The following is a 13,393-nucleotide window of genomic DNA, read 5'->3' on the forward strand; positions in this document are numbered from 1 at the left end:
ACAATGGGTGTTACCATACACACTGTAACCAGCGTGATCGGGTAAGGTGAGCTATTCCCAGCAGGAAAGCGGGGGTGGGGGTGGGGGGAAACCAGTCGGAGAACACGTCAATCTCTCTGGTCACTCGATTACAGACCTAAAAGTGGCAATTCTTCAACAAAAGAACTTCGAAAACAGACTCCAATGAGAGACTGCTGAATTGGAATTAATTTGCAAACTGGATACAATTAACTGAGGCTTGAATAGAGACTGGGAGTGGATGGGTCATTACACAAAGTAAAACTATTTCCCCATGTTTATTTCCCACCCCCCACTGTTCCTCAGACGTTCTTGTCAACTGCTGGAAATGGCCCACCTTGATCATCACTACAGAAGGTGTACAGAAAGGTGGTTACCCTTCCCTTTATATTTATGACACCCTCCCTCCCGCTTCTCACCCCCTAACAGCCCCCCTGGGACTCCTTCCCCCATCCAACCTCCTCCGTTCCCTGACAGCCCCCTGGGTACCCCTGCCCCATCCACCCCCACTGCTCTTGGTCCACTGACTGCCCCCAGACCCCTAACTGCCCCCCACCATTCCATCCAACCCCCCTGTTCCCTGCCCTGACCCCTATCCACACCCCTGACCAGCCCCTGAACTCCCCTGCCCTCTATCCAACCCCCACCTGTTACCACGCTGCCTAGAGCACCAGGACAGGCAGCCGCGCAGCACAGAGCCCTGGGCCAGGCTGGGGTCTGCCACCCAGAGCATTGTGCCAACAGCGAGGTGAGGCTGTGGGGACTAGTCTCCCGGGCCAGGAGCCGGGCAGGACAGTCCCGTGGGCCGGATGTGGCCTGCCGTTTGCCCATCTCTGACCTAGGCTGTCTCTTGACACAGAAGAGGGACGTCTGATGAAACGGAGGATTTGAAACCACGCTGAGGAAATACTTGTTCATGCCATGGGTAATTAGACTGTGGACACCTCATGGCCACCGGACATTGTTGAGGCCAAGATGCTTACGATCATGACTCACCTGAGGCCACAGAGCTGGGACCCTTCCAGCTTCTCTCTCATACAGGAAAATGGCTGTTGCCGGTGTTGGTCCCTGCAGGTGGGCTGTGGCCTGGCATGGTGCCCTGTGCCCACCATGCTGGGTGAGGGGCTGGGCATGGCGACCTCTCCCCAGCAAGCTGTGGCCAGGCAGTGGCAGACAGGGCCTGGCTGCTGGTCTGGCGCTAGGCCAAGCTGGCCCATGCATGGCCGGTGGAGCTGAGCTGGGCCCCTGGCCAGGTAGCGGAGGGGCTGCTGTTACGGCCTGGCTATAAACTGGGTGCTGTGAGACCCAATCTCTGGGTGAGTCTCACGGCCCCCCCACCCGCACCCCTTATGGGAAACGGGCCTCAGCCCCCCCCCCCCCCCCACCGCTCTGCTGGCGTTTCCCAGGCTGGGTCTGGCCTGAAGAAGGGCTGGATGATTTCTGGGGCAGGGCCTACAGCTGTGCCCAGTTGTGCTGGGCCCCCTGAATGACAGAATTAACCATCCTGCATTGCCAGTAGGCTTCAGAGTGAACAGCCCAATGCAGTGAATGGCAGCAGCTCCGGAGCCAGACGTTGGAGCAGCCAGAGCCGGCTTTCCTGGCAGGGTGTGAGGCAAGGCTGGCGTGTGAGCTGGGCAGAGCCCTGCTGTGGAGAGGAGCCGGTGCGAGCAGGCTGGCTGGGGCCTTTGCACACTTGCCCGTGTTCCTGCCACTGCCTGGCCTGCTTTTTCCATCCCGGCAGCTGCCACTACCTGTTCCGCCTCCTCCCCGTCAGCCGTTCGGCAGCCAAACCGGATTCCTCAGATGGCTTCACGTGGGCCCTAGCCCGGGGGCAGCAGGGAAGACGCCGTCTTTTTCCACTTGTTAAAGTTCTTGCCCGAGGGTCGGGTGCTTTATTGCTTTCGTCTGGCTCTGGGGGTTGGGCGGCATTTCCTGATGCTCCCCCAGGCAGGCCCAGGGGGCCCTGCTCCTGCTCCTAGCAGTGCCCAGCATTGAGGCCAAGCCCTGGCCCTGCTCGGCCCTGCGGCTATGGGTGCATTGGAGCTGGGTTCAGAGGCCGGCCTGCAGCAAGGCCCATGGCCTGGGGGTGTGTGTGTGTGGGGGGTGGTAAAGCAGTCCTGCCTCCCGAGCTGCAGTGTGCAGGGGGGGTGAGAACGGCTGCCTGCCCTGTGCCGACCTCGCAGGGCTCAGGCTCGGCTGGTCAGTGCCCCCAGCTCAGGCTGTTCCTGCAGCCGTGGGGACAAGGCTGCTGCGAGGGGCTAGTGCCCACTGGCACCAGGTACGGGTACCTGCCAGCATAGGAGTGCGGGAGAGAGAGCTGAGGGAGGCAAGGTCCTGGGGTGCATGGAAGGGGAGGCAGGGCCCTGGCCAGGATGGGTGCTGGAGGATAGCTGAGGCTGGAAAAACACGGTGGGGGGGGGCAGAGGGAAATACCTGGACTGGGTTTGTGCTGGGGGGGGGCCCCCCATCTCCTGGCCAGAGGGGCAGAAACCTGGGGCCTCTCAGCCATTGAACATTTCCCTCTGCTCTGGAGCTGGAGCCCATAGGAAGGGATTGGCCCAGGCAGGGGCAAGTAAGGCAATGCCCCCCCCGCCCCAAGCTGCAGCCCAGCACTGGTGGGGAAGGGTGGCCTGAGGCCCAGTTTGTGCAGCAGGCTCAGGTATCAATTCCCCCCGGCTTGGGCCTCTGACCACTGTGAAAAGCTGCCCTGCTGGCCCCCCGGTTCTGCCCGGCCAGGGGGGCTGGGTTTGCCCGGCTGCCTCGTGACTACAGCCAGGGGGTTTCGGTACCTTGGGCTAGGAGCAAGAAGTGGTTCCTGGGGCCACCCTGGGCCCTGCCAGACCCACCTCACCAGGTGGCCTGGGCTGGCAGCTAAGCCGGGTGTGGGGGGGTGACCAGGGCATGTACCAGCACAAGCCCCCGCCTGGCCCCTTGTCGTTTCAATAACTGCAAAGGGCGGGGTGGGGGGGCTCTGAGCTCACGGCCCCGGCCCAAGGCCCTGCCCGTGCAGCAAGGGATGGTGAGGGAACAAGCCTGACCTGGGCAGGATGCTGCCTCCCACAGCCTGGCTCCAGCAGGGGGGCTCCCCAGAGCCCGAGTGGGGCACTGCACTGCCCGGGGGCTGGGCCGACCCAGGCTCCTGGGTGCTCACCGGCTCTCCCCCGGCCAGCTGAACCGCGAAGCGAGGCCCAGGGCATGGCCCACAGAGCGCAGTGAAGGCACCGGTGCCTCTGGCCCAGCAGGCTACGGCCGCTGAGTGCGGGCCAGGGGCTTAGGGCAGGGATCCTGCTCCAGCCTTCAGCTGAGTTACTGGGGGGCATCTGCTCTGCCCTATGGTACAAGCGTGTGTGTGCAGGGAGCCAGGGCTGGGGGATCAGGGCCCTGGCAGAGCAGGGTGGGGGAGGATGGGAATGTGGGACCTGCAGGGGAGGGGAGCCCAGGGCTGGGGAGCAGGGGGGCTGGCCTTGGCCCAGCAGGGCAGGGGAGGGGGCACTGGCAGAGTGGGGGGGATGTAGGACAGGAGCTGGGGAGCCCAGGGCTGCAGAGAAATCCACTGGGCCGCAGGCAGCTTTGCCACCCAGGTCACAGCTCTGGGGCTTTTAAACCCTCCTGCCGCCGGGCTGTCAGCACCGAGCCCTGCCCCCCAGGCAGCAAGGGTGGCTTGCAGAAAGCTCCCGGCGGGGTTACTGCTAGGGCCAGGGCAGCCGGCCTGGCGGTTAGCTGCCCTTGGCAGTGGATCTGCGGAGCTGTGTCGGGGAGCTGATGTGACCTCGGCCCAGCTCCCTGTCTGCCGGCGCTGGGGTGAGGGCTGGCAGCATTAAGGGGCCCTGCTGGAGGACCCCCCAGGGCAGGAGGGAGGTTCTGCAAGGACCACCTGTGTCTGGAGCTGGGCCCCAGGGGAGGTGGGCCCTTGCCCAGGCCCCAGCCCACACAGGACAGTACCGCAGCCCGTTTGTGTCCAGAGGAGTTTAATGAGAGACCCCGTGCGTCCCGGTGTGGAGCCCAGGGCATGGCTCCCAAGGCAGGCAGCCTGCTCCAGCCCCGGCTTGGGCTCCGTCCCTGCCCCTCCTGGGCAGGGCAGGGACGGGTGAAGAGAAGCCCGCGGTGCCGCTCGCAGTCCCCAGGCTGGCCTGGCGAAGCCCCGGTGCCATGCAGGGCCGGTGGCCGCGCTGGGGTTACGCAAAGAGGCGGATGGAGGCGTCGGCGCCCGAGGAGAAGAGCCAGGGCTGGGTGGGATGGAAGAGGACGTCCAGCACGCCCAGGTCTCGGGCCGGCGCGTGGCCCTTCAGCACCTTCACGGGCACGATCAGCGGGTTCTGCAGCAGGTCACTAGGACAAAGGGGACGGGGTAAGGGGGGGCTGTGACCCCGAGACGCGCTCGGGCACTTGGCTGCCCACCCCACACACCCTGCCCAGGGACGTGGGGTGCTCCAGCCCACAGAGGGCCCAGAGATGCCCAGGGTCTGTGCCCATGGGTGGCAATGCTGGCTGCTTGACTGCCCTCGCCCTCTGGCACTGGGGGCTGCCCCCTGTCACCCCCCTCCCCCACGTCTGGTCGCACCGTGGCGCCAAGCCCTTCCTCCCCCCGGGCCCGCGCGTACTTGTAGACCATGCCGTGGCAGACGATGACGCTCCCGTCGTCCGAGCCCGAGGCGAAGAGTGGGTAGTGCCTGTGGAAGGCCACGCTTCTCAGCGCCTTCTTGTGGTGTCTGCAAGAGACCCCCGCAAGCGCCGGTCAGTGCCAGGACCCGCAGGGTCCCCCTCAGCACCCTGCGACGGGCCCCTGCGTGGCTGGGCGGTGCCTAGGGGCCCTGCAGCAACCAGCCGCTGAGCCACCTGGGACAGAGCGACGCCAGCCTGGGCGTGAGGGGGAGATGGGGTCTGACAATCCTGCTCGCGGGTTGGGGCAGCCAGGGGGGTGAGAACTGCCTTGGGGCTCCCCAAAGGGGGCAAGGAGCAGCTGATCCAGCTGAGGGAATCCGGCGCTGGGCCGGGTGAGCAGTGAGATGGCAATTGGTGGGGGGGCACGCAGCAGGGAGAGACGCCTCGTCCCTACAGTGCTCTGGGGAGACCCCCAGAACGCCCCCATGCCAGAGGGGGTGACGGCAGAGCTGGGCCTTCCCTGGAGCCTGGGCAGGGTGCCAGCCTCCGAAGGGCAGAGAGCAGCCTGGGCGCAGGAGCCCGGGGGCAGGACCAAGAGGCTGCACTGGGCCAGGGAGTGGAGGGAGGGGTGGCGGGGGTGGAGGGGCAGGTGAGCTTGAGCCCAGCTGCACTGGGCTGTGGGTAGGTGGAGAGGGGAGGCTGGGGGGAATGCGGGGCGGGCGGGGAGGCTGGGGGGAATGCAGCTGGAGGCCGGGTGGAGAGGGGAGGCTGGGGGGAATGCGGGGCGGGCGGGGAGGCTGGGGGGAATGCAGCTGGAGGCCGGGTGGAGAGGGGAGGCTGGGGGGAATGCGGGGCGGGCGGGGAGGCTGGGGGGAATGCAGCTGGAGGCCGGGTGGAGAGGGGAGGCTGGGGGGAATGCGGGGCGGGCGGGGAGGCTGGGGGGAATGCAGCTGGAGGCCGGGTGGAGAGGGGAGGCTGGGGGGAATGCGGGGCGGGCGGGGAGGCTGGGGGGAATGCAGCTGGAGGCCGGGTGGAGAGGGGAGGCTGGGGGGAATGCGGGCGGGGCGGGGAGGCTGGGGGGAATGCAGCTGGAGGCCGGGTGGAGAGGGGAGGCTGGGGGGAATGCGGGGCGGGCGGGGAGGCTGGGGGGAATGCAGCTGGAGGCCGGGTGGAGAGGGGAGGCTGGGGGGAATGCGGGCGGGGCGGGGGGGGGCAGCCGGGCAGGTGAGCTCGGGCCCAGCCGCGGCACGCTCACCTCAGCACGCGGTAGGGCTTGGTGGACAGGTCCAGGTCGAACCAGGCCAGCTTGCTGTCGTAGCTCCCACAGATCAGGTTGTCTCCTGCCCGAGGGAAGGGGAGTGAGCTGGGCACTGCCAGCAGCCACGGCCCCTGCAGGGGTGTCACACGCACCGGGGTCCCCGGCTGCAGAGGTCAGACCCCCCCGACAATGTCCCCCTGCGGCAGCAACTCGCCCCCACCCAACACCGGGAACCCCCCCAACATTGCGCCCCTCCCCCCACCACCAGGCCCCCCCGCAGCAGCATCGTGCCCTTCTGACACCAGCCCACCCCCTGCGGCAATGTGCCCCCCGCCCCCCCCCCGACTGTGCCCACGTGGCTGAGGGGACAGGATCCTCCTGCCACCCCCCGTCCTACAGGAGCTCCCCCACCTCCCTCCACAGCCTGGCCGGGGCTGGGCAAAGGAGCGCGCGTCGGCCTGGTGGCTGGGCCCCATCCCCAGGACGCCCCCCGCCAAGGGACGGCGGGGCAGCGCCCAGGGCAGCTGCCGGGGGCCCCACGTACCTGCGGGGTGGACGGCCATGCTGGACACCCATTTGCAGTTGGTCAGCAGCTTCTTGGCGAGCTCCTGCTTGAGCAGGTTGTAGAGGCGGACGCAGCGCTGGGTGGCCACGAAGAAGAAGGGCCGCAGCGGGTGGAAGAGGACGCACTGCACCTGCCCCTTGCTCCGGCGGAAGGGACTCTGGCTCCAGCGCTTGCTGGCCTGGTGGATCAGCACCTGCGTGTGGCCGTCGGCAGCCAGGACGCTGGCCAGGTAGTCACCTCGGGGGTGCCAGGTCACCTGCTTCACGGGCTGCGGAGCGGCACGGCCAGATGTCAGCTGCGGCCTGGGGCCACGGGGAGCCACGCAGCCAGGATGGGAGACGGGGCGCCCCACGGCAGCGGCGGGGCCAGGGCTGTTTGCATGGCTCAGTCCCTGGGGCGCTCCGGGCACGGGCGCTCGGACCCCCCGGGAACGTGGCTCAGTCCCTGGGGCGCTTGGACCCCCCCGGGAACATGGCTCAGTCCCTGGGGCGCTCCGGGCATGGGCGCTCGGACCCCCCGGGAACCTGGCTCAGTCCCTGGGGCGCTCGGACCCCCCGGGAACCTGGTTCAGTCCCTGGGGCGCTCGGACCCCCCGGGAACCTGGCTCAGTCCCTGGGGCGCTCGGAGCCCCCCGGGAACGTGGCTCAGTCCCTGGGATGCTCCGGACACGGGTGCTCAGACCCCCCGGGAACCTGTCTCAGTCCCTGGGGCGCTCGGACCCCCCGGGAACGTGGCTCAGTCCCTGGGGCGCTCGGACCCCCCGGGAACGTGGCTCAGTCCCTGGGGCGCTCGGACCCCCCGGGAACGTGGCTCAGTCCCTGGGGCGCTCAGACCCCCCGGGAACGTGGCTCAGTCCCTGGGGCGCTCAGACCCCCCGGGAACCTGGCTCAGTCCCTGGGGCGCTCGGACCCCCCGGGAAGGTGGCCGCTGGCAGAACCCGAGCAGGCCAGGCGAGGTGACATGGGCCCAGCACGTGGGGACAACACTCACCCTCCCACGAAGCGCTGGGAAGAGTTCCCCACCCCACTCCAGCCCCCCCGCGCCCCAGCCCCCGCCGTACCTTCCCGTGCCGGATGATCAGACGGACACCTCTGCCGTGCTCCGCGCCGGCCGCCACGGCCCAGGTGACGGGCTGCAGCCGCTCCTCCTCCGGCGGCACGTAGCCCTCGATCAGTTGGTCCGTGGCCGCGTACAGCAGCTTGTCCCCGAGGCAGGGGTTCACCAGCAGGACGGACTGCTCCCTGCACGGGGCGCTGCGGGTCAGAGCCGGGGACAGGGCCTGGCCCTGCCTCCTTGCCCTGCGTGCTCATGACAGCCTCGGCCAAGGCCTAAGGGAAGGGGAACCAGTGCTGGGCCCCAGGGGGCCTGCCAGTGTCCCACCTCTGCCCCCAAGAGCTCTGAAATCCAGCTGCACGCTGGGGGCCAGCACTGGCAGAGAGCAGGGGAAGGGGGCAAGTGATGCCTTGGGAGGGCACACAGAGAGGAGATGGGGGCTGAGGGTGGCCAGTGACCTGGAGATGAGAGGGGGCTTGGAGTGGGGGGGTCATCGGGCTGAGGCGGGTCACACAGAGATGAGATGGGATGTGGGGGGTCACAGGGCTGGGGAGGGGCTGGGGGGTGTCACACAGAGAGGAGATCATGTGACCCCCCCACCCCAAGATGAGATGGGCTGGGGGGGGCCACATGGAGATAAGATGGGGCAGGGGGTCACAGGGCTGGGGGGTGTCACACAGAGATAAGATGGGGTGGGGGGGTCACAGGGCTGGGGGTGTCAAACTGAGATGGGACGGGAGGGTCACAGGGCTGGGGGTTGCAGCGGGGGGGTCACACGGCAATGAGAAGGGACGGAGGATCACAGGGCTGGGGAGGGGCTGGGGGGGTGTTACACAGAGATAAGATGGGGCGGGGGGGTCACAGGGCTGGGGGTCGCAGCGGGGGGGTCACACAGTGATGAGATGGGAAGGGGAGGTCACAGGGCTGGGGGGTCACACAATGATGAGATGGGACGGGGAGGTCACAGGGCTGGGGGGGGTCACACGGCGATGAGATGGGATGGAGGATCACAGGGCTGGGGAGGGGCTGGGGGGTGTTACACAGAGATAAGATGGGGCGGGGGGGTCACAGGGCTGGGGGTCGCGGCGGGGGGTCACACGGCGATGAGATGGGATGGAGGATCACAGGGCTGGGGAGGGGCGGGGGGGTGTTACACAGAGATAAGAAGGGGTGGGGGGGTCACACGGCGATGAGATGGGATGGGGAGGTCACAGGGCTGGGGGGGGTCACACGGCGATGAGATGGGATGGGGAGGTCACAGGGCTGGGGGGGGGTCACACGGCGATGAGATGGGACGGAGGATCACAGGGCTGGGGAGGGGCGGGGGGGTGTTACACAGAGATAAGAAGGGGTGGGGGGGGTCACTCGGCAATGAGATGGGATGGGGAGGTCACAGGGCTGGGAGGGGTCACACGGTGATGAGATGGGACGGAGGATCACAGGGCTGGGGAGGGGCTGGGGGGTGTTACACAGAGATAAGATGGGGCGGGGGGGTCACAGGGCTGGGGGTCGCAGCGGGGGGGTCACACGGCGATGAGATGGGACGGAGGATCACAGGGCTGGGGAGGGGCGGGGGGGTGTTACACAGAGATAAGAAGGGGTGGGGGGGGTCACTCGGCGATGAGATGGGACGGGGAGGTCACAGGGCTGGGGAGGGGCAGGGGGGTGTTACACAGAGATAAGATGGGGCGGGGGGGTCACGGGGCTGGGGGTCGCGGCGGGGGGGTCACACGGCGATGAGATGGGACGGGGAGGTCACAGGGCTGGGGGGGTCACAGAGAGAAGATGGGGCGGGGGGTCACTCACACAGCCACGGCCACCAGGCAGACGGCGGGGTTGGGGTTCCAGGCAACGCTCTTCACCACGCCCTCCACCGGGAGGGTTTTCATGCAGCGGGCGCTGCTCACCTCCCAGAACCGCACCGTGCCGTCATCGGAGCCTGCAGGACAGGCCAGCGGGTGGGTCCCCGAACAGGCAGGGGCCAGGCCCCGTCCCGCGCCCCCCGGCCAAGGCAGGCAGCGGGAGAGCGCCGTGTCTGGCCCCGAGGGCACTAGCAGCAGAGCAGGGATGGGAAGGGCTCCGCGGGGCGCCAGGGAGCCCGCTTCCGCTCACAGTGGCAAGGACCTACCGGGCTGGGCTGTGGCCAGAACATGGTGAGCTCCCAACAAGGCCTTGGCCCCAGCTCTGGGCAGGGCCATTTACAGCCGCTCGAGGGGCAGCTCAGCAGCCTGGGCTCCCTGAAGGGGAAGTGGGTCGGCATGGACCCAGGACGAGCGCCCCTGCTGAGCCGCCCCCCGGCAGCACCGGGCTCCTGGCGCCGCACTGGGGCCCTGAACTGGCCTGGCTGTGAGGGGCGAGTGCCCCCTGGAGCAGCTGCTGCCTAGGCTGGTTTGCTCTGGGCCCCTGCAGAGACCCAGAGCCGGGGCTGGGTGTGAAGGGAGAGGGGCAATCGCCTCCCACGCTCGCCGTTTAACGCCTGATCTCACCCACTTTCCAAGCCCGTGGCCAGGAATCCAGCGGTTGTGAAACTCCCGACGGCGCGCAGGCCACCCCACGGGAGCTGCCAGCCCGGAACCGCTGGAGCTCGATGTGCCGTTAACCTGCCCTCTGCTCCCAATGCCCTGCGTGCCAGTCCGCTCCCCACGCGGCCCAGCCACGCAGGAGACGCAGCCTCGGCCTGGGGCGCCGGAAGTGGAATCAGGGATTGCCACGGGCGTGCGCTGGGACGGGGCAATGGTCCTCTCACTGGCACCTGCCTCGTGCCCAGTGGAACTCAGCGCCCCGGAAGCGAGGCACGGGGCCAGCCAGAGCGGCCGGGGGCCGCACGGGCAAGGTCTGGGATCAAATCTCCCCTTGCCCTGGGAGCAAGCTCCAGGCCTCTCCTTCCCTCACATGCCCTTTCAACCAGCTGGCCCCTGCCCGCTGCAGTGCCACGGGAGAGCCCGGCGGGCCGGGAGGTGGCTGCTCCTCGGCTACACACACAGCCGTGACAGACACATGCGGAGGAGCCCAGGCTGCTGGGTGCTGCCCCTCGCCCCACGCCAGCACTGAGGGGTTTGCGAGGCTCCGGGCCGGCCGGGCGCCACCCCCTGGGCACAGAGAACTTACCTGACACCAGCCACTGCCCGCTGGGGGAGATGCTGAGGCAGCGCACAAGGCTGGTGTGCCCGCGGTAGACCTGGGGGAGACAATGAGATGGGTGAGGAGCCGCCAGTGCCACTCTCTAGCGTTCAGCTCGCCCGGGACGCCCCTGCGCACGCAGGAACGAGCCCTGGCCTGGCGGCTGGGGCTCCAGGTGCCCTTCTCCCCGGCTAACGGGCTCGGGCAGCTCTGGAGGCACTGGGACGCTGACGCCAGGGCGAGCAGCTCCGCGCAGCCCGAGCTCAGTCTGCTCCAGCGTCCGTCCCCAGCTCAGGCCTGCGCCTGCCAATGGCCACAGCTGCCTCCAGCCCTGGGGCAGAGATGGGCCCGGGCCATGGGGGAGGCTGGAGAGCGACGGACAGGCCCACGTGGGGTTTGAGAGCTGTGACTGCTGCTGGCCACACGCGATGTGAAGCTGCTGAACCCCCCTCTCCCGCTGGGGCCAGCTCCATGCCAGCTCTGGGACTGGTCTGGCCACCCACGGCCTCTGGTCCTGGCAACGGCACGTCCTTTCTCTTGCTCAGAGGACGATGCCCCAGGCCACACTCAACCTCTGGGCAGGGGTGGGTCCACAAGAACATCAGACTGGCCAGACGAGGCCCTACCAAGGGTCCCGCTAGCCCGGGGTCCCATCTTCTGACTGGGGCTGGTGCCAGAGCACCAGAGGGAATGAACAGACCAGGGCAATTACCAAGGGACGCCCGGTCCCAGCTTCTGGCAGTCAGAAGTTTAGGGACACCCAAAGCAGGGGGTTGTGTTCCTGCCCATCCCGGCTAATAGCCACTGATGGGTCTATCCCCCAGGAACTTTTCTTTTTGGAATCCAGTTATACTTTGGGCCTTCACAACATCCCCTGGCAGCGAGTCCCACAGGCTGACTGTGTTGTGTGAAGAAATACTTCCTCTGGTTTGTTTTAAACCTGCTGCCTGTTAAATTTATTGGGTGACCCCTGGGCTCTTTTGTTACGTGAAGGGGTAAATAACACTTCCTCATTCACTTTCTCCACCCCAGTCATGATTTTATAGACCTCTAGCATATCCCCCCTTAGACGTCTCTTTTCCAAGCTGAACAAGTCCCAGTCTTATTATCCCTCCTCATACGGCAGCTGTTCCAGACCCCTCATCTCTGCTTTTCTTAATTCTAACGTATCTCTTTTAAGGTGGGGGGACCAGACCTGCACCCAGTACTCATGGTATGGGCAGACCAGAGACTGAGATGGGACATTATGATACTTGCTGTCTTACTATCTGTCCCATTCCTAATGGGACTGGTTCATGTCCCGGATGAGGAGCCTTCGTTACCCCTTATCACAGCTTCAAATGTCAGGAGTCAAGGTTATTCTCCCCTATATGCCTAGTGACGGGGTGTCTGGGTGGCCTCCTGCAGCAGGGAGTTCTGCAGCTGCCCTGGTCCCTATGTGCCCCCTTAAGCCCTGTGTTCTGGGGTAGGGAAGGAGGCTCCCATCATTGCTCACTGCCCCCTTCTGAGCTTTTCTTTCCAGCCTAACTAATCCCCCTCTTCCAGACTCCTCAGCCTCCTTCACTCCCAGCCCCACCCTGGTCTCTGTTCTCCTCTCAGTGCCCCCTCCCCTCGCTCACGGCAGCCCTGAACACCACAGGGCCGCACGGCATTACCAGGGCCTGCGTGGTGGGGAATGGCTGTAGGTCCCGCGGCTTTGGCAGCTTGGGGATCAGGTCTTCCGGGTCCACGTTCACCTGCAAGAGAACCAAGCCCATGTAGCGCACAGGGGGCTCAGTCTGCCCCCCACAGGGTCGCCCCACTTGGGGGTGCCGGGCAGCAGGCTACTGGCCAGGGGACACTGCTGCATCCCACTCCGTAAAGGGGCAGCAAGCAGGAGCCGTAAGGCAGAGCTCGTGAGTTGTGTGTGTGTGTGTGGGGTGGGGGGTGGGGATTGCCTTCAGCTGGCCCCTCGCTGCTCCAAGCCAGCCCCCGAGTCACTGCCTCCCCAGTCCCTGGCGTGCGAGGTGGGTGTCCTGCCCTTGGCTCTGCTGCTGCGGGAGCGACCGGGCCCTGGCTCCGAGCTCTGCTGGGCCAGTGGCCCAGGCCGCCCGAGCCAGCGCCCCCCGGCTCACCCTCATCTTCCTCTGGCGCGGGCACAGGTAGAGGTCGAGGCAGCGCTCAAAGCGCTCGTGGATGAAGCGGGCGTAGGCTGGCACTGCACGCAGGCACCGGTGCTGCTGGGGCAGGACGTTCAGCTTCCGCTCCGCCACCTCCTGCTGCTCCCAGGCCAGCTTCTGCGGGGCAAAGGGCAAAGGTCAACAGCTGGCCCCCAAACCAGGCCCCTCTCCTAGGACCTGCTTTCCGTCCCCTCCCCAGGGGGGCCTCAGGCGCCCAGAGCCCGGCTGCCTGGGGCAGAGGGAGTGTCAGAGCCTGGGAACCAAGCCCATGGCAGCGCCGAGGGGCCCGGCCCAGAGAACTGCTCCCCTGCATCGGCCACAGACTCACAGAAACATGGGGCTGGAAGGGACCTCGAGGGGCCATGGACTCCAGCCCCCTGTGCTGGGGCAGGGCCGAGGAACCCGAGTTTGTCCAGCCAAGGACGGGGACCCCACAGCCTCCCTGGGCCGCCTGTTCCAGAGCTTAACTCCCCAGCCTGTTCCTAATCTCTGACCTAACGCTCCCTTGCTGCAAGTTGAGCCCGTTACTTCCTGTCAGGCCCTCAGTGGCCCCGGAACACAGCCGGGCTCAGGCCTGTGGTAGAGGCTGGGGATCAGGGCTGAGCAGAGCAGGACAGC

At 66.9% G+C, this 13,393-nt stretch overlaps 1 protein-coding gene across 4 annotated transcripts in view; it reads right to left on the reverse strand.

Annotated features, from left to right (window-relative positions):
- Window positions 1-3,969: 3,969 nt before the first annotated feature.
- The window catches only part of BOP1 (BOP1 ribosomal biogenesis factor), a 110,894-nt gene continuing 101,470 nt past the window's right edge, over window positions 3,970-13,393 (reverse strand). For all 4 annotated transcript variants that reach the window (XM_048837055.2, XM_048837056.2, XM_075124866.1 and 1 more), the window contains 9 exons: window positions 12,731-12,892; window positions 12,272-12,352; window positions 10,605-10,674; window positions 9,303-9,435; window positions 7,504-7,684; window positions 6,423-6,711; window positions 5,876-5,960; window positions 4,620-4,727; window positions 3,970-4,347 (listed from right to left, as the gene is read on the reverse strand). In XM_048837055.2, coding sequence (XP_048693012.2) covers window positions 4,194-4,347; window positions 4,620-4,727; window positions 5,876-5,960; window positions 6,423-6,711; window positions 7,504-7,684; window positions 9,303-9,435; window positions 10,605-10,674; window positions 12,272-12,352; window positions 12,731-12,892 — 1,263 coding nt within the window. In that variant the 3' untranslated portion in view covers window positions 3,970-4,193. The remainder of the gene's footprint in view (window positions 4,348-4,619; window positions 4,728-5,875; window positions 5,961-6,422; window positions 6,712-7,503; window positions 7,685-9,302; window positions 9,436-10,604; window positions 10,675-12,271; window positions 12,353-12,730; window positions 12,893-13,393) is intronic.

Source organism: Caretta caretta, chromosome 2 (assembly GCF_965140235.1).
Source record: "Caretta caretta isolate rCarCar2 chromosome 2, rCarCar1.hap1, whole genome shotgun sequence".
In the NCBI taxonomy this organism is placed as follows: domain Eukaryota; kingdom Metazoa; phylum Chordata; order Testudines; family Cheloniidae; genus Caretta; species Caretta caretta.